Source organism: Heteronotia binoei, chromosome 8 (assembly GCF_032191835.1).
Source record: "Heteronotia binoei isolate CCM8104 ecotype False Entrance Well chromosome 8, APGP_CSIRO_Hbin_v1, whole genome shotgun sequence".
Classification (NCBI taxonomy): Eukaryota; Metazoa; Chordata; class Lepidosauria; order Squamata; family Gekkonidae; genus Heteronotia; species Heteronotia binoei.
Genome location: NC_083230.1, coordinates 110279658 through 110303561, shown reverse-complemented (window position 1 = coordinate 110303561; position 23904 = coordinate 110279658). Strand labels below are relative to the sequence as shown.

The window sequence follows — 23904 nt, the reverse complement described above, 5'->3', positions numbered from 1 at the left end:
TGCAACTTCAAGGCATTTCTGAATCCAGTGCTGGCTGGCAACCCTATATAGTCATTAATAAAAAGTTCTAGGTACATGGTTCCAGAGTTTGCATCATTGTAGAGTGATGACAGCAAACATGAAATACTAAGAAATCAGAAGTATTCACATATCACAAAGTATCAGCTCAAAAAATTGCACAATAAGTTGGTAGTTGAAATATCCAACTTGACAGTAATTTACTGAGAGATGGTCATGATAATCAGTGAAGAGGTGTTGAAGGGACGGTGTCAGCTCAGCTGCCATTCCAAAGTTTTCTTCCTCTTCCTCTGTTTTTGATAATTACATGTTCTTTCACTCTTCCACCTCTCAGGCCAGCAAAGCCGTAACAATAATGTGGTATCGTGAAAATCCGCAAAGCAGAAATTACAAGATAACATTCTAAGAACTTTTTGCTGCACCCAATTAAAAAAAAACTATCACTAATTATACATTACGGAAGATTTGACTAAGAGGAGGTGTTTTGATATTGATTGACAGTAGCTTCAGGGCAAGCAAAAGATTGATAGGTATTTTTTTTTCCAGATCAAACATTTCTTTTCAACTACTTTGGGTTTTAGGAAAAAAGCACATGCCGATCCCAGTGGAAGAAGGAAGCTACAAATTATTCTGATTTTAAAATTTCCAAAAACCTACATTGCTGCTTCCTCCAAGCCGTGTTCTGTGTAGATGTCCCAAAAAGTACTGTAATTTGTAAATAGCTCTTCCTGGTAACTAAGAATTTCCCTGACTACCAGGTATGCAAGAAATCTAGATGAGAATTCTTTTCGAGTCACTGATGTGTCACCAATGGCTAAGGTGTTTCTAAATCCACTGGCTAGTCTCATAAATGACGTACTCAAAATGTGGTGTTGGAGTACGCAGTATAGTATACCCTCCCCATAAAAAAAAAATTGGTTAATGCTTGCAAGGTTTCTGGAGTAATAAATTTTAGCAGAGTACAAATGCAAACAGTGGCGGGCTGGGTCTGAAAATATTGGTTGCCAGGAGACAAAGGGGGCCCACCCACAACTATGAGGCTATAGTTTAATTTTTATAATAAATAAATAAAATATTCAAAAGATACATTAGTGGACAAAAGGTACAATTAAAACTTTTGCAAAATAAATATTTTTTTTCATTAAAATAGTATTGTAACATAAATTTTAGTTCCATCACAGTTGCAATATTGGGACTTCTATTATATTTTAAGCTACATTAACATTTTTAACACCTTGCCTAATGTTTAAGGGGGCCCACTTACCATTGGACAAGCTGACACCCTGACCAGTCTGCCATTGATTGCAAATATTCAGGAAGCATGGCGTAGCTATTTTATTATTTTTTCTCCTATCACTGCTATTGTAAATGGTCTCCGTACTCTTCTTTATTATATTTTAATTTTGCATATATAATTTAAGTAAATAATAACCACACTCCATTTGTCTCACTTTTTATGATCTAACTCTGCTGTTTACAACAGTTTCCCCTCCAAAACACACTCTCATGAACGCATATCTATACATTTTGTATGTGTGGCTATGAAGTTCTACCTTGAGTGGGCTATTATGCAGTGAAATTAAAAAAAAAATCATTAGTCTTTAAGCTTCCGGAAGACAAACAAGACTATCATATCCTCAGGCAAAATGGGTGAAGGGCTTGGGAGTTGCAGAAAATTGGCCATTTCCCATGCAACTTCTCTATACAGTTTCGGAAGCTTTTGACACATCGTCAGAAGAAGAAAAAATCAGGATTAAAGGAAGTTGGCTAATTAGCTGTAGTTTAACTGCTTTAATTACTTTTATCCCTGAAGCCGCATGCATATTCAGATGATGAACAGATGACATATTAAGAAATGTAATGCTCACACTCCAAATTTAATGAACCTAAACGTAGATTTCCTCCGCGAGACACTGGAGGCAGCTTCACACATGCTGTTGATTCTAGTGCAACATGCTGACTTGCGTGCTCAGGGGAAGGTGGGCGTCAGGGTCGGTGCATGGGAGTAGGCAAAGTAGGCAGTCGCCTAGGGCACCACCTGGCCTAGGAGGCACCACTGGGTGCCCCCTCCCAGACACATGACTCTGGCTCCTGACTACTGTCACCTTGTCTTCTCCTATCACCAAGCTGTCCTCAGCAAAGCCAAGCCACCCCCCTCTCCCCGATGTGCGACTTGGTCTCCCACCTCATCCTATCCCGCCACCTTCCTTCCTGGCTTGGCCGGCAAGCACTTATTCGCACAATTTTTTAATAACATATCACATTTTTAAAAAAAAATTAAAAATCAATAAATTAAACATGTGAAAAGTTTCAAGTTTTGTGCTCTTCATTTTCCCTATATTTTTTAATAATGGGTGGTGGGGGCGTGCTACTGGGTGATTTGCCTAGGGCACCAGAACCCCCAGCACTGGCCTTGGTGGGCGTTACTGACCTGCTGCATTTACAAGTGATAGTTTTATATGCTTTTCAAGAGACGGAGATTATCCGCATGTCGGAAGACTGTTGGGTGTAAAGCTGTACTGAACACGGAGATTGGGAGAGCAAAAGTAAAATCGAGTTCAGGCTTGTAAATATCCACTAGGCCAATGTTTTATAGGCAACTGGAAATAGAAGAAAAGCTATAGAGGACACTTGGGTTATTGATACACTGTCAATGAATGGCACCAAAAAGTGTGGGCAGGTAATTAAGAACACATTGTAGGGTTGCCAACCTCCAGCTGAGACTTGGAGATCTTCCAGTATTTCAGTGAATCTCCAGACAGCAGAGATCAGTTCCTCTGGAGAAAATGGCCACTTTGGAGGGTAGACTCTGCGGTACTATACCCTGATGATGCCTCTGCCCTCCCCAGGCTCCACCCTCCGGATTATTTATTTTGCTGACAATAGACTTCACCCCCTACCTGTGCACATTCATTGGAATAGCAATGCCAGCCTCCAGGTGAGACCTGGAGGATCCCCTGGAATTACAGCTCATCCACAGAGATCAGTTCCCCTGAATCAAATGGATGCTTTGGAGGGTGGACTCTATGGCATTGTACTTTACTGAGGTCCCTGTCCTCCCTAGGCTTAATCCCCAAATCTCCAGGAGTTTCCTAACCTGGGTCTGGCAACCCTACCCACCATCCTCTGCTGGTAGTGAGTGGGGAAACTGGCAGCTCTAACCGAAAGGCAGACCTAGAAGCCACACAGGTTTTCCATGTCATTGGGAGACCTGTTTTTTTCATGGTTCCTGACTGAAAGCTGTAAGTGCATTTATTGTATAAGCGTCAGAGTAGAGGTGATTTCTACTTCTTGCCTGTCATCTTGTACTCTGTAAGTTCCGTGCAGATTTTTTGGCATAATAATAAATAATGCTGCCATATAGGAAAATCATGTCAGTCTTTATTCTGTTACCTGTACCTGTTTTTGCAAGCGCATTTTTTTCCTGACGTGTTTCTGGTTGCTCCTAAAATATATATGCAAAGTAGTGGCTTGCCATTATTTCTCTTATGTGACATTCTCTTTTCTGCAAGTATGCAAAAAAAAAAAAAAAGTAAAATTTCTGAAAATTTTGAAGCCACGGGGGGAGGGGGGAATGCATCTTTCTCTAAAATAAATAAATGGAAATTTGGGTATGTGAAACATTTTCTTTTCTTGCAAACTTAACCTTTTACTGATTGAGCAACTTAAAATGCAGTATCTACATCATAGTTAGCATATAAAATTATTCTATTTGGCATATGTATGCATTTTGAAAGTATTAATATATTTGTTTTTCTGTAAGAAATGTTGCAGGCATACCCAGTACTTGAAAAGGAGTTGCAGACCGCTGCTCTCCATACAACGGCGCCACATTTCCCCCCACCCCACCCTTTGCTGTCCACATTGTAGGAAAGAAAAAAAGTTGAAGGTAGAAAACAAACCCCTTAGTAAACCAAAGGAAGTGTATTATTTGGACGGAAACTCTCAGAGTTAGGACCAGGCCTTTTTTTTAGCAGGAATGCACAGGGACGCATCTCTGACTGACTTGGTGTCAGGGGGTGTGGCCTAATATGCATATTCCTTCCTGCTTGCCTGCGTGTAACGGTGGTGACATCAGGTGGTATGGCCTAATATGCAAATAAGTTCCTGCTGGGCTTTTTCTACAGAAAGAGCCCTGGCTAGGACTACCAGTATGTTTGACTATTAAGCTAAACTTTATAACATTGAAAACACTGAACTCTTTTTAAAAAGTGTCGTTCTCCCCCCCTATTTTTTCTGGGTCTTTACATCTTGAGGAAAATGCCTTGTGTGACACTTTTAACGGAAAAACTTGATTCTGAGTAGCAAGGGTCATTTTGTAGAAAAAGAGATGCCAGAGCTCATTAGCACAACTCATTTGCATACGCCACACATCCCTGACATCACTGGAAGGTATATTAAATTATATCAGCTCAGCATCTACCTTAAATGCTTCTTGAATGAGAATTTGTCATAATAAAACCTGACCCCATCATACTTTTAAAATTACTTTCTCTTATGCGGCAACAGTGGCATGACGAGGATTTCCATCTGTCTGCTTTATGTGTTTTGGTTATTACCCCCTCTTTTTGTTTTGTGGGGGAAAATATTAGACAGTTTGTCGGATCTTGAAGTTCAGGAAAATTCTCTTGGGGGTGGGGGGTTGAACAATGGAGCCCAGAAGCAAGGGGTGGGGTTTTTTTTGGAAGAGGGGTAAGAAAGAACGAGCACAATAAAATTTAGAGGTTCCGGAGTTCTGGTCCTGTGACCTCCTGCCCAAAATGAGGCCTGCTGATTAGAGGTGTAAAAACCGGGATGATGGTAGGAAAAATAAGGAGGGGAACTTTTGATTCCAATTTTCCTTTTGCTAATGGAAAGGCTAGAGACCAGCAAAACACTAAAAAATGCCTCCTCTAAAAAGATGCTCTCTCTTGGAATGAGTGAAGTGCTATTAAAACAAGGTTTTGGTTGCCACCTATGCATTTTTCCTACCTCTCAGACGGCAAAAACAAGATACATCTGGGAAGCATGGAGTGCCGCAATTTATATCTCTGTCTCTTGTTAGTACAGAGTTTGCTTCCAATGAGGCTTGTTGAAAACGCAAGCATTTCTGCTTTTAAATTCTGCTTGTATATGCTATCTAAACTGTGAACTATCTAATTTTATGTAATTAAAGCAGTGGAATATGTTTGGGCTTGATAAGAAAGTATATTTCTGTTTCCCTCCTAAGTTTTAACGTAAGAATCTAAGGACATCAGAAGAATCCTGTCTCACGCAGTGGCCAACCTGTTCCTTTGGAGGTCTAACAACAGGGCATAGAGGCTGAGGCATTCCCTGGATGTTGCCTCCTGGCTTTGGGATTTAGAGACTGACTGCCTCTGAAAGTGCAGACTTCCTTAATAACATAAGAGAAGCCATGTTGGATCAGGCCAGTGGCCCATACAGTGGCCAACCCCCCCCCCCCCAAACAAAACAAAACCCAGGAACCATTAGGAGGTCCACCAGTGGGTCCAGGACACTAGAAACCCTCCCAATCCTCCATGAATCTGTCCAGTCCCACTTTCAACTGCCTAGCTCTTTTTTTCCTCCTACAGATTTTCCAGAAATTTGACATCTGTAATCCTGAACATGGAGAACTAGTGTTTAAGCGTTTCAGATGGGGGGAACCAAGTGCAGTATTTGGGATTGCTATTGTTACTGGCTGGTCCTTTTATCAAATAGCTACCCTGTGGAGGCTGGGAGCTATTTTGATAGCTTGGAGCAAGCAGCCCTCAGAGATAACCGTGCCTTTCTCCTCCTAGACCTCAACTGGCTCGCCAGAGTCCGGGTGAATCAGCCAGCTGTCCTGAGGCGTGCAGAACAAATTCAGACCCGAAGGGCCGTGAAGAAGAATTGGCAAGTAAGTGCTCTGGCCTTCAGTATTCTGTTCGGTATTAGAACAGCCATTTTTCCTCTGTGGTTTTTAATGCTGAATTTAATTCAACGATCGGGGAATGTAAACGATTGGGCTTGCCTCTGTCTTATTTTAACAATTCATTTTTTTTGTGACAATAGTGACGAGTCACAAAAAGATGACTCTTTTATCCAAGCAAGCTCGGAAAAGGGTGTCGGGGAGGTGTAATGCTCAGGAGTGGTAAAACCACAAATGAATTTAAGTCATCTTTATTCATGAACGGCTAGGGGTGTGATTTACCCGCGCCAGCCGATTTATCCTGCGTCTCCGACAGTTCTCTGTACAAAAGCAATCTTCTGGTTTTATTCCCCCCCCCCCCTCACTTTTTTCGGGTTTGTTTTAAATTTTGAAGAGGTTAATCAGTGATGCTAGCGCTTTTCCAATCTTAACCTGTCTTTGTATCGCTTCTTGCGTCTGGCAGCTGGAGTTTGCCTTATTACTCGTATCTTGCAGTTTCAGTTTGGAGAGCATTTATGATAGAAATAAGCTGAAGTGGTGGTTAAAGCAGGGGTCTCCAAACTTTTTGAGCTGCTAGATCTAAGTGGGCAGCCATGTTGGTCTGAAGCAGTAGAACAAAGTAGGGGTCAAGTGTACCTTTAGGACCAGCAAAGTTTTATTCAGAATATAAACTTTCGTGTGGTCTAAGCACACTTCATCAGAGCACACGAAAGCTTACATTCTGAATAAAACTTTGTTGGTCCTAAAGGTGGACTTGACTCCTACTTTGTTTTTGAGCTGCTGACACCATGACATTCTAACACACTATGGTGGGCACAGCCACAAAAATGGCTGCCACAAAAACCAGAGCCAGCCTTCAGTCACATGACTGGCCATCCGTCCCACACTGAAGATCTTTATGCTGTGGTAGCAGCTGCTGCCCAAGTAATGTTTTTGGAAATCTGTACAAGCAATCGGAAACCTGGTTGGACAAAAGCCCCACCTGGCCTTGCCCACTTCTGAGAAAAACTTGGCAGGCGCCAGAAAAGATGTTGGGTGCCATGAAGCTTCAGGACCCTAGATTAGAGTGTTAGAATAGGATCTTGGAGATCTGGTATCACATCTCTGCATTTGTTTTTTTTAAAATGTAACGGTTGACTTGGGGCCACTCACTCTCTTTCATTGTAACCAGGGCTTTTTTTGTAACAGGAACTCCTTTGCATATTAAGCCACACCCCTCTTATGTAGCCAATCCTACAAGAGCTTACAGGGCTCTTTGTACAGGGCCTACTGTAAGCTCTTGGAGGATTGGCTACATCAGAGGTAAAGGAGTTCCTGCTACAAAAAAAGCCGGTTGTAGCCTACATAACAGGGTTGTTGAGAGGACAAAATGGGGGATGAAGAACCGTGTACTTCGCCCTGAGCCCCTTTTAAGAAGGACAAGATGGAAATATACTAGATAAATGAATGTTAATACCACCCTCTTAGGATATAATCCAACAATGAGCAAAGTATAGTTGAGGAGCCTGATTATTTTCATGGTCTTGAGTGGATTTAAATCCTTCGCATTAGGGTTCCCCAACTTTCTGTGCCTACGTGTACTTCTGGAATGTTAAGAACGGAGCTGTTGTCACAACAAAATGGCTGCTGGATAGAGTTGCCCACCTTCAGTTGGTGGCCAGAGATCCCCCTCTATTACAGTTGATCTCCAGGTGACAGAGATCAGTTTACCTGAAGAAAATGGCTGCTTTGGAAAGCGGACTCTATGGCATTATGCCCCAAACTCTACCCACCTCAGGCTTCACCCTCCCAGATCTCCAGGTATTTGCAACCTGGAACTGGCAACCCTATTACTGGAAAATCGCAAAATAGCTGCATTGTGTCCAATAACAAAGCTTTGGTAGATTTTGCAGACTGTTTGGCAATTCCAAGCCAAGCATAGCCCTACAAAGAGGAGAGCTCTTTCTAGCTAGAGGTTGGGAAGTTTCTGAGAGCTAAGTTGTATAACTAGACTGAGAAGACTTGGCTAAAGGAGCAGTATTGTTAAGTTCATGTAGGTCAGTACTGCCAACATGTGGCATTTTCTAGTATCCACTAGCTCCTCCCTCTGCACACCTCCTGTGGAAGCCATTTTGTGATTGGCTCCCTCTCCCATAGCAGTGATTTTGTGGGGCCAGCTTTTCTCAGATTCTAGAAGTGCACACATGCTTAACCAGTATGAAAACTCCTGGTGTAGTCTAACTGGTAGTAGCCCTCCAGAGAAAAGTCTTTCCTCGTGCAAGCTGCCCGGTATCACTTAACTGGTGATGGGCTCAAACTGGGCGCCTCTGAGTTACAGCTCTTCCCTCCATCTTGGCTGGACTACAGGAGTCTCTGCTACAATTGGTTATACATTGCATAAATTCTGCTGACTGATCCTCTGAGAATTCCTGTTCAAGAAAGGCTCCTCTGGTGTGCTATTCTTGAGTGACTTGTGCTTGATTTCATGGTCTGGCCTATCTACTGTAATCTGAATTCTAGACCGATTTCCCACTAGTCTTACCTCGCTCTCACTTTCCTCTTCTCGGCGGGGCTTCTGTCAGATTTCGCACAAGCTGCCCTGAAGCTGCAACTCGCTCCGCCTCTTTTGCGCAGCAGACAAGATCCTCTAAAAACCAGTTTCTGTTTGCCGCATGAAAAGGTGAAGCTACTTGCAGCCGCAGGGCAGATAGTGCGAAATCCAATGGAAGCCTCGCTGAGGAGAGTGAGAGCGAGGTAAGACTAGTGGGAAATCGGTCTTAGTTTCCACCTGCCCATCTATACCTTATATGCCCATCTATACCTTATAGGTAGGGTTGCAACCTCCAGGTGGCACCTGCAGATCTCCCATGTCTACAAACGATCTCCAGATGATGGAGATCAGTTCACCTGGAGAAAATGGCTGCTTTGGAAGGTGGATCTATGACACTAGTATCCTACTAAGGTCCTTCCATTCCCCAAAACTGCCCCTCCCCAGGGTCTGCCCTCAAAATCCTCAGGTATTTACCGATCCATAGCTGGTATCCCTACTTATAGAGTCGCCAGCTCTCAGTTGGGAAATACCTAGAGATTGTGGGGGGGAGGAGCCTGAGGAGAATGGGGTTTGGAGAGGAAAGGCCTTCAATGGGGTGTAAAGGCCTAGAGTCCACTTTCCACAGTAGCCATTTTCTCCAGGTGAATGGATTTCTGTTGCCTGGATATCAGTTTCATTCGTTCATTCAGTTGTAATCCCAGGAGATCTCCAGTCACCACCTGGAGACTGGCAGCCAGAATATCTTAAGAGGATCTTGAATATTTCAAGTACTATTGATTACTCTGCCAGCATCTCAGAGTTGAGGAAGAGGGGCATTTTAATGGTTTTACCTGTTTTTAAGCAAGTACTGTGTTAAAAATGGATGAAGTTAGTGGAATATGTTATCCGGCTGGCTTAGACTGATGTCTTGCCACTGAATACCTTGAATTTTTGAGAAAGTTTGGGTTTGGAATATGCTGTCAAGCTCTTACAGCTTTATAAAAATAACTTTTTGATTTAAAATAAAGTCAAATCTTTCCCCCACCACCCCTCCCTCTATAAGTTCACACCAATTCTTGGAAGCGTTTTTACTACATCTGTCTTCACAACTTATTTCACAAGTGGGGAGGCCTGGTGGCTGAGTATCCCTTCTCCTTTAGTTTATTTTAGTTGGAACAGGGATTCCAACTGAAAGGCAGTCATCCCCCCCCCACTCCTATTTTTAGCATTATGAAAGACAAACCAATACTTTAAAGGATAACTTTTAAAAAACAGAGAAGAAAGGACACTATGGCTACTCTGCAGAAAAACAATGCAGAGACAGCATGGTGTATTGGTTAAGAGCGGCACATTCTAATCTGGAGAACTGGGTTTGATTCCCCACTCCTCCACATGAAGCCAGCTGGGTGACCTTGGGCCAATTGCAGTTCTCTCAGAACTCTTCTTCTCCTTCTTCTCCTCCTCCTCCTCCTCCTTCCACTGAACTGTCGAAGTCTGGACAAATTCTCAAGGGAGTGCTGTACGACCTACTGGAAGTGTGTTCATGAAGCTTGTTGTATGCTCCTTGGAGGCATTCTTGTGCTATTTGGATGAATTATAGGGACCTCCCCTCTATTTTGATGCCACTGCTGCAAAAGCAAAAGTTGTTTAGTGCATTTTTCTACTGCCCTTTCTCCTGAAAGCTCAGGGCAGTACCCATCATCCTCCCCTTCTGCCCTTTATCCTTACAACAGCCTTGTAAAGTAGGCTGGCTGAGAGTGACTGGCCCAAGGTCACCCAGCAAGCTTCCATCTAGATTCTTCAGATCCTCCTCCGGTACTCTAACCACTGTACCACACTATCTGTCTTGCTATCTAAAGCTACAACACCCACTAAACGAATATCGGCCTACTAATTTCTTGGTTATTCTAGTTAAATCAAACACTTCTCTATGAACATGTATGAATAGCAATAATCACATTCACGAAGTCCCTAAAATGGGATAAAAGGCTGGCATGATATAAAATTACAATCTGAGGGGCACTTTTCTGTCATGTTTTTATCTCTTACTTTTAAAAAAATGCCTGCCTTACGAGGAGCTTTGGGCAGCATTCGTAATTATCCCCACAATTATCCTCTATAATTATAATTATCCTCTGTGTTATCCTCACAACAACGCTGTGAGGTGGGTTAGGCTGAGATTGTGCGACTGAGCCAAGGTCACGCAGCAGAGTAGGGATTTGAACCACTATCTCTGGGATCCTGATCTGACCCTCTGACACCGGTGTGTTACTTCTTTCACAGAGGCTAAGTTTGAAAGGTTCCCACCTCCACATGGCAAAATCATGGGAGGTTTTGATTAATAACTTAACAGGCTCCTATCCTGAAACTATTTTTGGTCTCTGCCAGGGCATTTCTTGTAGCAAGAACTCCTTTCCAAATTAGGCCACACACCCCTGATGTAGCCAATCCTCCTGGAGCTTACAGTAGGCCCTGTAAGATCTTGGAGGACTGGCTACATCAAGGGGGTGTGGCCTAATATGCAAAGGAGTTCCAGCTGCAAAAAAAAGCCCTGTGGTGTGGCTAGACTCGAATCTAGCTGTTGTACTACAGACAAGATGGCTACCCTCTGAAAGCATCTTAAATTTTTTTTTTAAATAAAGGCAGCTTGGCTTCTGAAAGCCGTCACCTGTATAGACCTCACCACCCTTTCGGGCGATGATACCCCTTCGAACGTCTGCAGGCTGTGTTACAAAGCCAAGCATCCCATCCGCGAGGACTTGTTGCAAGCGATGGACATGCACGATAAAGGTATGGTGGGGTCATTTGGGGAAGCGGGGACCGCAGTACTGATGCTGAAGCTCTCACCATTGGTCACTTGCTATCAGTCCACTGGGTTTGAGGTGTAACAAGGATTGCAGCAGTAGTAGTAGTAATAATAATAATAATAATAATATATTGGATTTCTATCCCGCCCTATACTCTGAATCTCAGAGTCCCAGCGTGGTCACTTCCCCCCGTACAACAGACACCCTGTGAGGTGCGTGGGGCTGAGAGGGCTCTCACAGCAGCTGCCCTTTCAAGGACAACTCCTACAAGAGCTATAGCTGACCCAAGGCCATTCCAGCAGCTGCAAGTGGACGAGCAGGGAATCAAACTCGGTTCTCTCAGATAAGAGTCCATGCACTTAAACACTATACCAAACTGGCTCTCTTGCCCTGCTCGAGTGTTCTGCATGAAAGTCTGAGGCACTGTCTTTTGGTGAGTTCAGTTCCCGAGAGTCAGTTCGATATAGTGGTTAAGAGTGATGAAATCTAATCTGGAGAGCTGGGTTTGATTCCCTACTCATCCACATGCAGCTGCTGGGTAATCTTTGGCCAGTCACAGTCCTCTTAAAGCTCTCTCAGCTCCACCCACCTCACAAGGTAGAGAAAAAGCAGGGGATAAAAATCCCAGGCTTTTTCCCCCTGGGGGAATACCGTGGAACATAGGGCCTTTTCACACTTACTGGTGGAAACCAGAAGGGAGTTGGTATTGTGCCGCCTTGCAGTAATCCAAGACAGGGAAGGGAGTTTTCAGACACATGGTTTTTTTCCCTGGTAGGGTTTCGTGATTGAAGCAAACCATTTCACACTGTTCCGTTTTTATCTCGCTTCCACCAGCGCCAGCCATTTTTGCCTGCCGGCGCGCAATCTCCAGCTTTTTTTGGGGGGGGGGGGAACGTTGGGCAAAGATCGCTATAGCCCTATAGCGACGTATCACAACAGCACCACCATAGAGATGCCTAGGCTCCATTGAGATAAGTTATCAAGTTTCAGCGGCGGCGATCTCTGGCATCTTAATGGAACCCAAGCATCCCTATGGTGATGCTGTTGTGATACGTCGTCTTAGCCCAACGTTCAAAAAAAAAAAAAAGCCGGAGATCGTGCTCCGGCGGGCGAAAAAGGGCGCAAAAACTGCTCCCGGATTAGATACTGGACATTTCACACAGCGCCCCATACCGATTTCAACCCGGAAGTAGGGGTTGAAAACTGGAAGAAGCTCCTCTTTGTTAGTAACGCCTCAGGCATGCCTCACTACCGGGACAGCCGCGGGAGTGTGTGAAAAGGTGACAGTATTCCGGTAGCAGCCGGTTACTGAGTCGGGTCTGTCTGAAATGCCAGCAGAAACCCGTTACTGTTCAGTAACTGACCAGCTGCCATACCGGAATACATAGGCTGTGTGAAAAAGTTCATAGTTTCAGAACCTCTTTGTGGAAACAAAATTTTGAAAATGTTTAAAAGTTCATGAGGGACCCCCCCTTGTGTTTCTCCTTCATTTCCCCCTTGAGAGTTCTGGCACCTCTTTTCCTAGAAAAAAAGCCCTGTAAGAATCTATTCCTCCTGGTTGCTGTCGACCCATTTACAAGAGGGATGGGGTCTCTTGACTTGAAAGGCTGATATGGGTTTTGTAATGTCATTTGAAAACCAAATGTGTTAGAAGACCTTCAGCGCTTGTATGTTCTCCAAAATGAAATCAGTCCCTGAACTAGAGTAATGTGGGGTTAGGCCGTTCAAGAGCTGTGAGCTCACCGTATCTTTCTACCCATCCTTCATTGCTGCACGTAACCTCTGGGCAGCTAAGTGGGGGGAGGGAAGGATTAAGGCTTGGAACAGATGTGATGTACAGGACTTGTTTAACCATTGGGTAAGCCAGAACCTGGCACCCACTCACAAGGGCTGTGTGGGCAGATCCCTGGACCTCTTTTGAGGAGCTGTGTTCTTAAGGGGCCGTGTCCTTGAAGCTGCCTTAGACAAATCAAAACCTTGAGCCATCGACATCAGTATTGCCCACAAATTTGCTTAATTTGGCCAAACTTGCTTAATGTAAGAGCCACATAGAATAAACGTCAGATGTTTGAGAGCTGCAGGACATGAACGTCAGATGTGGGAGGGAGGGAGGAAAATAGATGGGGGGGGGAGCGAGAAGTGGAAAGAAAGCATCTTTAAATTAAAATGCATTCTCCAAGCTGGCCAGTGGGCTTCAAGAGCCGCACAATATGCGTGAAAGAGCCACATGTGGCTCCTGAGCCACAATTTGACCACCCTTGGTCTACACAGAGTGGCAGTGGCTCTCCGATGTCTCAAGCTGAGGTCTTTCATGTTACCTGCTTCCTGTTCCTTTTAACTGGAAATAATGAAGACTGAAGCTGGGACCTTCTGCATGCCAAATAGATGCTCTTCCACTGTGCCACAGCCCCTTTCCTCTGTAGCTCATAGTTCAGCGACAAGGCACAGAAGGGTCAGTTTCAGTCTCTAGGAGGAAGTGATACTGCTAAGGAGTACCTTGTACTGAGTTGGATCACTGGCCCTTTCTCTCTGTTTCCTGCTCTCCATTATCTCCTCTGGTAGAAGAAGAAGATTGCAGATTTATACCCCGCCCTTCTCTCTGAATCAGAGACTCATAGCGGCTTACAGTCTCCTATATCTTCTCCCCTCACAACAGACACCCTGTGAGGTGGGTGGGGCTGAGAGAGCTCTTACAGCAGCTGCCCTTTCAAGGACAACCTCTGCCAGAGCTCTGGCTGATCCAAGGCCATTCCAGCAGGTGCAAGTGGAGGAGTGGGGAATCAAACCCAGTTCTCCCAGATTAGAGTTTGCTCACTTAACCACTACACCAGACTGACACTACACCAAACGGGTAGCAGCAGCTCTTTCTCAGACAAGGAAAGCCTTTCTCAGAATGGGCATCCTGAGATCCTTTTAACTGGAGGTGCCTGGGATCGAACCTGGGACCTTCTGCATGCAGCCATGTTCTACCGCTGTGCTGTGTCTCCTCCTAATTTATACTGCTAGATGGCAGTAGAAGGCCAGTTAATCTGTTGAGGTGCTTTGGTTGTTTTTTTCACCGAGCACAATTTTAGTTCTGTTTGTAAGAGATTGTATGAACTAGGAAAAAAGTTAAAATTCTGCCCTATAGTAACCCGTATCGAGTGCTATGACCAAATTATGCAAATGTATGCAATTATGTTTCATTTAGGCGTATTTGCAGTTTCAGTAGACAGAAGCATATATAGAGCTAGAATGCTATCAAGGTGGCGTTAACTGAAACTGGAGGGTATATTGTGGGTCGTGTTGCTCTCTAGGGGATCAATAGCCTGTTTTTCTTCCTCTTTACGTTCTCCTTGAATATTTTGCAATGTTTACTTGGTTTGCGAGAGGCCTTGAGTCTGCCGTGCGATCCGAATAGGGCTGCCAAGTCTTTTTTTTGTGTGTAGCATACACGGTACAATGACATCACCTGGAAGTGACGTTTTGCACTGGGCATGTCGCACAGGGACACTCTAGGAATTGGGGGGGGGGTTCCCACATAGGGATGCTCTAGCAATTCAAGGGGAACTCTATGGCACCATAGAGTTTTCCCTCAAAATGCTAGAGCGTCCCCATGTGAAGCAATAGTTTCCCCAGAATCTTTGAGTGTCCCCACACAATGTGCCCAGTGCAATACATCACTTTCGGGTGATGTCATTGTGCCGTGCGCGTTACACACCCCGTGCATGAAGGGGCTCTTTGGGGGGGCAAGGATCCCCCCGGTGGCCCATTCTCTGCTGGCAGGTTGAGGACTCCCATACCAGGAGAACCTGCGCCCCCAGCGGGAGCTTGGGAAGCCTGAATCTGAAGTACAGTTTCACCCTTTCAAATCCAGTCACATCACTGGACTTAGCACTTTTTGAGCCTGTGAAATTCTGACACAGAGCGGTGGGCATAACTACGAAGATGAAGCCCAACCACGCCCTTGGAGGAAGCCCAACTAAAAGGGAACAGAGGTTGAAATTTTAAGAAATACCCTGAGAAAAGGGAGTCAAGAGAGTGAAGTACAACCCTGTTGTGGCAACTGTCTCTGGATTGGTTTTAATCTGCAGTGCCCATCAGAGCTCCCTCTGATGGGCAGATAGAAGTCCTACTAGGCAGGAGCCCATCTGGCCTCGCCCACTTTTTAAAAACACTGGGCAGGTGCTGGGGGATGTGTTGGTTGGAGCGGTGGGGCTCCCGGGCACTGTTGGGGACCCCCGGTGTGATCTTTTTAGGATTGCTCTAAGTCTCTGCTCACGACCTGAGTTCGATCCCAGTGGAAGCTGGTTCAGGTAGCCGGTTCCAGGTTGACTCAGCCTTCCACCCTTCCGAGGTCGGTAAAATGAGTACCCAGCTTGCTGGGGGGAAAGTGTAGATGACTGGGGAAGGCAATGACAAACCACCCTGTAAAAAGTCTGCCGTGAAAATGTTGTGAAAGCAACGTCACCTCAGAGTCAAAAACAACTGGTGCTTGCACAGGGGACTGCCTTTACCTTTTTTTAAGTCTCTGAGCATTGCTCCTGGAATTCCTCACCATCTGGGAAAGGCGAGTTCCCCAAAGCCACAACTTATGCTGAAGTTCTCTGATTGTCTGAGTGCCGTCAGTCAGTGGTAGGGGCTGGGGAAGAGAGCTGCATCTCTTAACAAGCATTGGCTAAGAATTAGATGATAGGTCCTTCTACACTAAGGGTGGCCAAACTTGCTTAATGTAAGAGCCACATAGAATAAACATCAGATGTTTGAGAGCCAAAAGACATGAATGTCAGATGTTTGAGAGCCGCAAATAGATGGGGGGAAGGGATGGTGGAAGACAGGAGGGCCTGGCATGACTTTGTCCATGGGGTTGCAAAGAGTCGGACTCGACTGTGTGACTAGACAACAACAACAAATATTCCTTTATTCACCTCTTCCCATCTGCAGCACCTACCATGTCTGCACAGTCAAACTGCTGTATAATGTGAACCTCTTGGTGAAAGCCTCTGGATTCTCTCTCTCTCTTTTCCTTCCTTGCTTCCTTGCTTCCTTCCTTCCTTATGTTTCATTCATCACTTATCCAGATAATGCGTACTTGCCCTCTTACTTGTTTTGAACAGTTGCTAAAGATCCTGAAAGATGAGTATAAGGGACTTATATCCAAGTTGTATGAAGTCTTGCTTTGAACGGCTGAAACTAAACCAATGGGATATCAGAAAAGTTGGAATGCGGATTGTCATAGACAAATTGACTTTGCTGAATGGAGTATTATTTGGAACTCTTATGGTTAATAAAACTAATATTTTTAATATTAAATTTCAATTTGTCAAAACACTTTTGAGGTGGTACTGGCCTCCCGTCAGACTTCACAAATTTGTCTCTACTATTGCACCTACTTGTACAAAAAATTGTGGAGAATTAACTACTTATATACATGTTTGGTGGAACTGTAAACACGTTTATAAATTTTGGCAACAAATTCAAACCCAAATAAGACTGATTACTGGCTACCACTTGCCTTTAAAACCAGACGTTTATCTACTACGCAATTGGAAAGATCTCTCGCTTAGGAAATGCACTTCTGTTTTAATAAATCTCCTAATTGCAGCTGCCAGACTTTCTATAGCGGCTAGCTGGGTAAACTTCTTTCCACCTTCTTTAGAAAATTGGTTTCCGAGATTATGGGAACTATTTATAATTAACAAAATTGCATGCAACTCATTTGAATTATCTTTAGAACACTATGAAGAGTGTGTTGTATCTGTCTGGTTTCCTTTGATTTCTTTTTAAAAGGAAAATAATATTGCACCTCAGAATTTATTTTACAAGAAACTGATTTATTTTTGATCTTGATTCTGCTGTATTGACTGCTAGACTTTGTAGTTGTCATTAACATTAGACTGAGCCTGTCTTTGTAAAATGTATGGACATGTCATCGCTGTATTGATAAACATTAAATAAAGTTTATTTAACCTTAAAAAAAGAGAAAATCTTGATGTTCTTTTAGTAGCTTGAAAATAGAATAGAAGTTCCAATATTATTACTGTAATGCAACTAAAATTTACATTGTATTTAGGGTTGCCAGCCTCCAGGTGGCAGAGATCAGCTCCCCTGGAGAAAATGCGATCTGTATTTATATTTAATATCTATTGCATACTGGCAATAAAATGTACACTATAATTACTACACACACACACATTTATTTCGCAAAAGTTTTAATTGTACCTTTTCCCCACTTACGTATTTTTTGAAAATTTTCTTCATTTCTTATAAAAATTAAATGATAGCCTTATAGTTCTGGGTGGGCCCCCTATGTCTCCTGGCAACCAATATTTTTAGGCCCAGTCCACCACTGGGCAATCCTCCGAGAGCTTACAAAAAAGAGCCTTGTAAGCTCTCGGAGGATTGGCTGCATCAGAGGGGTGTGGCCTAATATGCAAATGAGCTCATGCTAGAATTCCACCCCTGCTTCCCAGTAGATCTGTTTAGGATTGCTTCCTTCGTTCCCGAAGTAGAAAATCCACATGGCAGGCCATCCAACCAAGTCAATAAATCATGTGCTGTTTACTTCCCTTTAGGGACAGCCCCAAATTTGCTCCCTGGGATTGTCTCCTCGATTCCCCTCATAGGAAGACTAGCCCTAAATCTGCGACAATCAGCTCTGAGTGGTTGTGTGTTTGTGGATTTTTTTTGCAGGTATCACAGCTGCTGCTATTTGTGTGTATCCAGCAAGAGTAGCCAATGCTGTGGAAGCACTCAGGGCTGCCAAATGTAACATCCCAGTTGCTTCAGGTAAGCTTTTCTAACTTATTTGAAAAGGGGGGCTCCAGATGTTTCAGTTAACGGTACCTTGCAGAGACACAGAAAGAATCTAGCCCTCTGTGTTATACCTTTGAGGATGCCAGTCACAGCTGCTGGCGAAACGTCAGGCTCTATAATGCCAAGACCACCGCCATACAGCCCGGAAAATCTACAACAACTAAAGTACCTTGCATTGTTCCCTCTAAGCTGAGTTAGTGTGAGCTAGCTCAGAGTTCTTTAGCCTGCTGCTCACACAATTTTGTCTTAGCTCAGGAAGGATGGCCCCAGAGCAAACTAATTTAGGCAGTAGCTCGCAACTTTAATGCCAGTAACTCACAAGGTAGAATTTTTGCTCACAAGACTCCACAGCTTAGAGGGAGCATTGGTATCTTCTCTCTGTTAGGACTGTTTTAGCCCGCCCTTCTTCCATGGTGCTTAAAGGTGGGTTAAGGGGCTTTCTGCTCCTTGGCTTCATCTTGCAATAGTCCTGAGATGTGGGTGAGGCTCAGAGAAAGCGACGACCCCATGGTCACCTTGTGCACTTCGTGTCTGAGGGGGCAACTAGACGTGAGGGTGGCTGCTGTTTTAAAATGTAAGCTGCCAGCTGGGAACTCCTTTAAATTGTTCTGCAGGAGCCCACTTCTGACTGGGAATATCACAGCACAAGGAGAGGAGGGATCCTGCCTTCTTCTCCAGTTTGAGAGCCAGTTTGGTGTCGTGGTTAAGTGCGCAGACTCTTATCTGGAAGAACCGGGTTTGATTCCCCACTCCTCCACTTGCAGCTGCTGGAATTGGCTTGGGTCAGCCAGAGCTCTCGCAGGAGTTGTCCTTGAAAAGGCATCTGCTGCAAGAGCTCTCTCAGCCCCACCTGGTGTCTGCTGTGGGGAGGGGGGGAGGTAAAGGAGATTGTAACCGCTCTGAGATTCAAAGTATAGGGTGGGATATAAATCCCTCTTCTTCTTCTTTCCTCCTCCTCCTTCTTTCCTGAATTTCCCTTGCCCTTGTGTCATTTTGGGGAGGAAAAACAGTGCAGGGGCAGGCATCGCAGTGGATACCCCTGATTTAGAACATTTCTATGCTGCTGCTTCCGAGTCCTGCTCGAGCTGACATACAATTACAGCCACAATGTAAAACAGGGCGCTTTTTTTGTAGCAGGAGTTCCTTTGCATATTAGGCCACACACCCCTGATTTAGCCAATCCTCCAAGAGCTTACAGGGCCTACTGTAAGCTCTTGGAGGATTGGCTACATTAGGGGGTGTGGCCTGATATGCAAAGGAGTTCCCACTACAGAAAAAGCCCTGGGTTATAAAGCACAAGCCATTAGATAGGCACACCTTAACAAATACTCATAAAACAGAGCAGATCTATTTAAAAAGAGGATAAGATAAAGCCCTCCCTATGAAAGCGTGGATGAAAGGATGCATTTTAGACTCGTGCCTAAGCAAAAGTAAAGGAGGCACCAGGGGAAGGGTGTTCTGAAGGCAGGGTGCCACCACAGAGAATGCTCTGTCTCTAATCATCGCATCACCTCTGAAGGTCTGAACTGGCAAGCTGGATAATATGAGAGGAGACAGTCCTTCTGGTATCCCCATTTATAATGAGGACTGTCATACCATCAGAACTTTTTTTTGTAGAAAGAGCCCAGCAGGAACTAATTTGCATATTAGACCATGCCCCCTGACATCACTGTTGTTTCACACAGGGCTTTTTTTGTACAGAAGGCCCAGCAGCAACTTATTTGCATATTAGGCCACACCCCTGACACCAAGTCATCTAGAACTGCGTTCCTGCTCAAAAGAAGCCCTGCGTATCGCTAACACAATTGGGTCACTGTCGTGTGCAGCCAGCGATTATTTGTTTTTATGGATTGTGGTTTTACCCTCTTCTCAGTGGCAACGGGGTTTCCGGCAGGGCAGACGGCCTTGAAGACTCGCTTGGAGGAGATCCGGATAGCTGTGGAAGACGGTGCCAAAGAGATTGATGTCGTAATTAACAGAACCTTGGTCCTGACGGGCCAATGGGAAGGTGAGCGTGCAGAGCCGCTGTACAATTCGAGGAATAAACATCAAATAAATACTCAACTCCAGGAAAGGTGTGCTTCTATTGGCTGTCGATATACTCCCTTGTTCTGGCAGTTGCCATGTAGACACTTTTGACAGCCGCTTGGAGCTCAGCGAGTGCCCTTGAGAACCAGTTTGGTGTAGTGGTTAAGTGTGTGGACTCTAATCCGGGAGAACCTGGTTTGATTCGCCACTCCTCCTCCACATGCAGCTGCTAAGTGGCCTTGGGTCTGTCACAGTTCTCTCAAAGCTGTTCTTTCAAGAGCAGTTCTCTCAGAGCTCTCTAAGCCCCACCTACCACACAGGGTGTCTGTTGTGGGACAAGGCAGGGAAGGAGATGGTAAGCCGCTCTGAGATGCCTAGTGAAAGGGAGGGTATAAATCTCATCTCTTCTTCTTTTGGAATTCTGACATAGGGTGGTGGGCACAACCACAAAATGGCTGCCGCAAGAGGTAGAACCAGCCACAAAATGGCTGCCCCAATCACGGTATGCAGTTATCCATAACTGTATAGTAATTCTTCAGTGTTTTAGACAGAAGCTTTGTTTAATTGGTTGCCTTCCAAAATGAAAACACTGTTTCTTGCACATACACACAGCCTGAAGTCACTTGTGCTGCGGTGGCTGCTGCTTCCAAAGCAACATTTAAAAAAATTTGCTCAGCAAATTAGATCTCCAGCAGCCACTCAGAGACCCCATCTGGCCCCTTCTGTTTTCTAAAAGCAGTTGGCAGGTGACATAGGACCCATATACACCATGTCGGGGACACCTGTTATAGACCCCAACAAGATTTCCAGGGTATAAGCCAGGGGTGGCCAAACTTGCTTAGAATAAGAGCCACATAGAATAAACGTCAGATATTTGAGAGCTGCAAGACATGAGCAGCAGATGTTTGGATTGTATAAACATATGGAGCAGAGGTCCATCAGTGGCTATTAGCCACAGGGTACTGATGGAACTCTGTGTCTGGAGCAGTGATACTCTATATTCTTGCTGCTTGGGGGGTGGGCAACAGTGGGAGGGCTTTTAGTGTCCTGGCCCCACTGATAATAATAATAATAATAAATTTTATTTGTATCCCGCCCTCCCCACCTCGGCAGGCTCAGGGCGGCTAACAACATTTCATAAAAACATACAATAATAGATAAAACCTTTAAATTTAACAAGATAAAACATTAAACTTAACAACATTAAATCCAATATATACAATTAAATAACTTCGTCTGACAGTACTGATGGTGTTTGACGCTAGTTCTGCCAGTATATACACAGCGGTATAGGTCTTTAAACCGCATTGGCGGATCCTTAATTAACGGTCTTCTTTAGCAGTCCGAATGTGCAAGTTTAAAGAGGGTGGTCTTGCAGGCCCTGCGGAACTGATCAAGGTTCCGCAGGGCCCGCACCTCCTTGGGGAGTTGGTTCCATAGGGCAGGGGCCGCGATTGAAAAGGCCCGTGCGCTGGTATTCTGATATTTAATCTCTTTCGGCCCAGGGATAGTCATTAGATTTTTCCCGGCTGACCTCAGTGCTCTCTGGGGTTCATATGGGGAAAGACGGTCCCTCAGGTAGGTGGGTCCTCGGCCATATAAGGCTTTAAAGGTAATGACCAACACTTTGTACTGGACCCGGTATATAATCGGCAGCCAGTGCAGTTCACGTAGCCCCGGCCGTATATGTTCCCATTTCGGGAGTCCCAACAACAGCCTGGCCGCCGCGTTCTGCACTAGCTGCAGTCTCCGAGTCCGGCACAGAGGTAGCCCCAAGTAGAGGGAGTTACAGTAGTCCAATCTTGAGGTGACTGTTGCGTGGATCACTGTTGCGAGGTCCCGGCGCTCAAGGAAAGGGGCCAACTGCCTTGCCCACTTCAGATGGAAGAATGCTGACTTGGCAGTGGCTGCTATCTGGGCCTCCATCGATAATGAAGGTTCCAGTAAAACACCCAGGCTCTTTACCTGGCGCGCTGCTTTCAATGGCGCGCTGTCGAAGGCCGGGAGAGCTATTTCCCTTCCCAGAGCGCCGCGACCCACACAAAGGACCTCTGTCTTCGCTGGATTCAACTTCAGCCCACTCAGCCTAAGCCATGTTGCAACAGCCTGTAAAGCCCGGTCGAGATTCCCTGGGGCGGAGTCGGGCCATCCGTCCATTAGTAGATAAAGCTGGGTGTCATCTGCATATTGATGGCAACCCAGCCCAAACTGCCGGGCAATCTGGGCAAGGGGGCGCATATAGATGTTGAACAACATCGGGGAGAGAACTGCTCCCTGAGGCACCCCACAGTCCAGTGTGTGACTCCGGGACCGCTCACTCCCAATAGCCACCCTCTGTCCCCGACCCAGGAGAAAGGAGGAAAGCCATTGCAAGGCCGACCCCTCAACCCCAATGTCGGCGAGGCGGCGCGTCAGTAGCCGATGGTCGACTGTATCAAATCCAGCCGACAGATCTAACAGCATCAGCACCGCAACGCTGCCTCGATCCAGTTGCCGCTGGAGGTCATCCACCAAGGCGACCAACACCGTCTCCGTCCCATGGCCTGGCCGGAAGCCAGACTGGCATGGGTCTAGTGGCTCGTGATGGATCTCCTGATGGTACTTTTTTTTTTCTTGGCCACTGTGTGACACAGAGTGTTGACTGGATGGGCCATTGGCCTGATCCAGCATGGCTTCTGATGTTCTTATGAAGCCACAAGACAGGAAGGAAGAAAGGAAGGGCAGGCAAAAGATGAGGAGAGGGAGAAGGGAGGGAGAGGTAGAAAGAAAATGCAACTTTAAATGCATTCTCTAAGCTGCATTCTCTAAGAAAATGCAACTTTAAATGCATTCTCTAAGCTGCTGGCTTGGCTTGGAGAAGTGATTTAAAGAGAGGAATGCCTTCTCCAAGCCAGCCAATGGAGCAGTAGGAGCTTCAAGAGCTGCACAATATGTGTGAAAGAGCCACATGTGGTTCCCAGGCCACAGTTTGGCCACCCCTGGAATAAGCTTTCAAGAGTCAACACTCCCTTCATATCTTGGCATCTGACAATGGGAGCACTGAGTTTTAGAAGCTTATATCCTGGAAACTTTGTTGGTCTATAACAGGGGAGGCCAAACTGTGGCTCACGAGCCACATGTGGCTCTTCCACACATATTGTGTGGCTCTTGGAGCCCCCACCATGCCACCAGCTGACTTGGAGAAGGCATTTCTCTCTTTAAATCACTTCTCCAAGCCAAGCCAACTGGCAGCTTGGAGAATGCATTTAAAATTAAAGTTGCTTTCTTTCTACTTCTCCCTCCCTTCCCCCATCTATTTGACTTCCTTCCTTCCTTCCTTCCTTCCTTCCTTCCTTCCTTCCTTCCTTCCTTCCTTCCTTCCTTCCTTCCTTCCTTCCTTCCTTCCTTCCTTCCTTCCTTCCTTCCTTCCTTCCTTCCTTCCTTCCTTCCTTCCTTCCTTCCTTCCTTTTTTCTTATTACGTTAAGCAGGTTTGGGCACCCCAGGTCTATAAGGTGATAAGGAACTTGAATCTATAATTTAAGAATATAGTCAAACTTAACAAATATTTTTGTCATGCCTTGACTCCCCCCTCCCCACCCCGGGTTGCTTACGCAGTCAGTGATTACCTGGCAAAAAGAAAATAAAATGTTGTCACCCTAATTTGTGAGTGCCTGCTAAAGGCCATGACAGGTTTTTACAGAGCTTTCTGGAAGAGAGGATATCGTAGTGTGGATGAGGGGGGGAATAATATTTTTCCCTACCTTTGTGTAAGTTAATGCGAAACAAGGATTGGGAAAACAAGAGTACATGGGTGCCAACGCTCTAATTATTTCCAAACACAAATGTTGAAAAGACCTCAAGGGGTTGTTGGTTTAGA

At 45.1% G+C, this 23904-nt stretch overlaps 1 protein-coding gene across 1 annotated transcript in view; it reads left to right on the top strand.

The window, feature by feature from the left end:
• The window catches only part of DERA (deoxyribose-phosphate aldolase), a 76283-nt gene that overhangs the window by 4622 nt on the left and 47757 nt on the right, over positions 1-23904 (top strand). Inside the window, exons 2-5 of the mRNA XM_060245873.1 lie at positions 5799-5896; positions 11060-11207; positions 17897-17992; positions 19893-20027. Coding sequence (XP_060101856.1) covers positions 5799-5896; positions 11060-11207; positions 17897-17992; positions 19893-20027 — 477 coding nt within the window. The remainder of the gene's footprint in view (positions 1-5798; positions 5897-11059; positions 11208-17896; positions 17993-19892; positions 20028-23904) is intronic.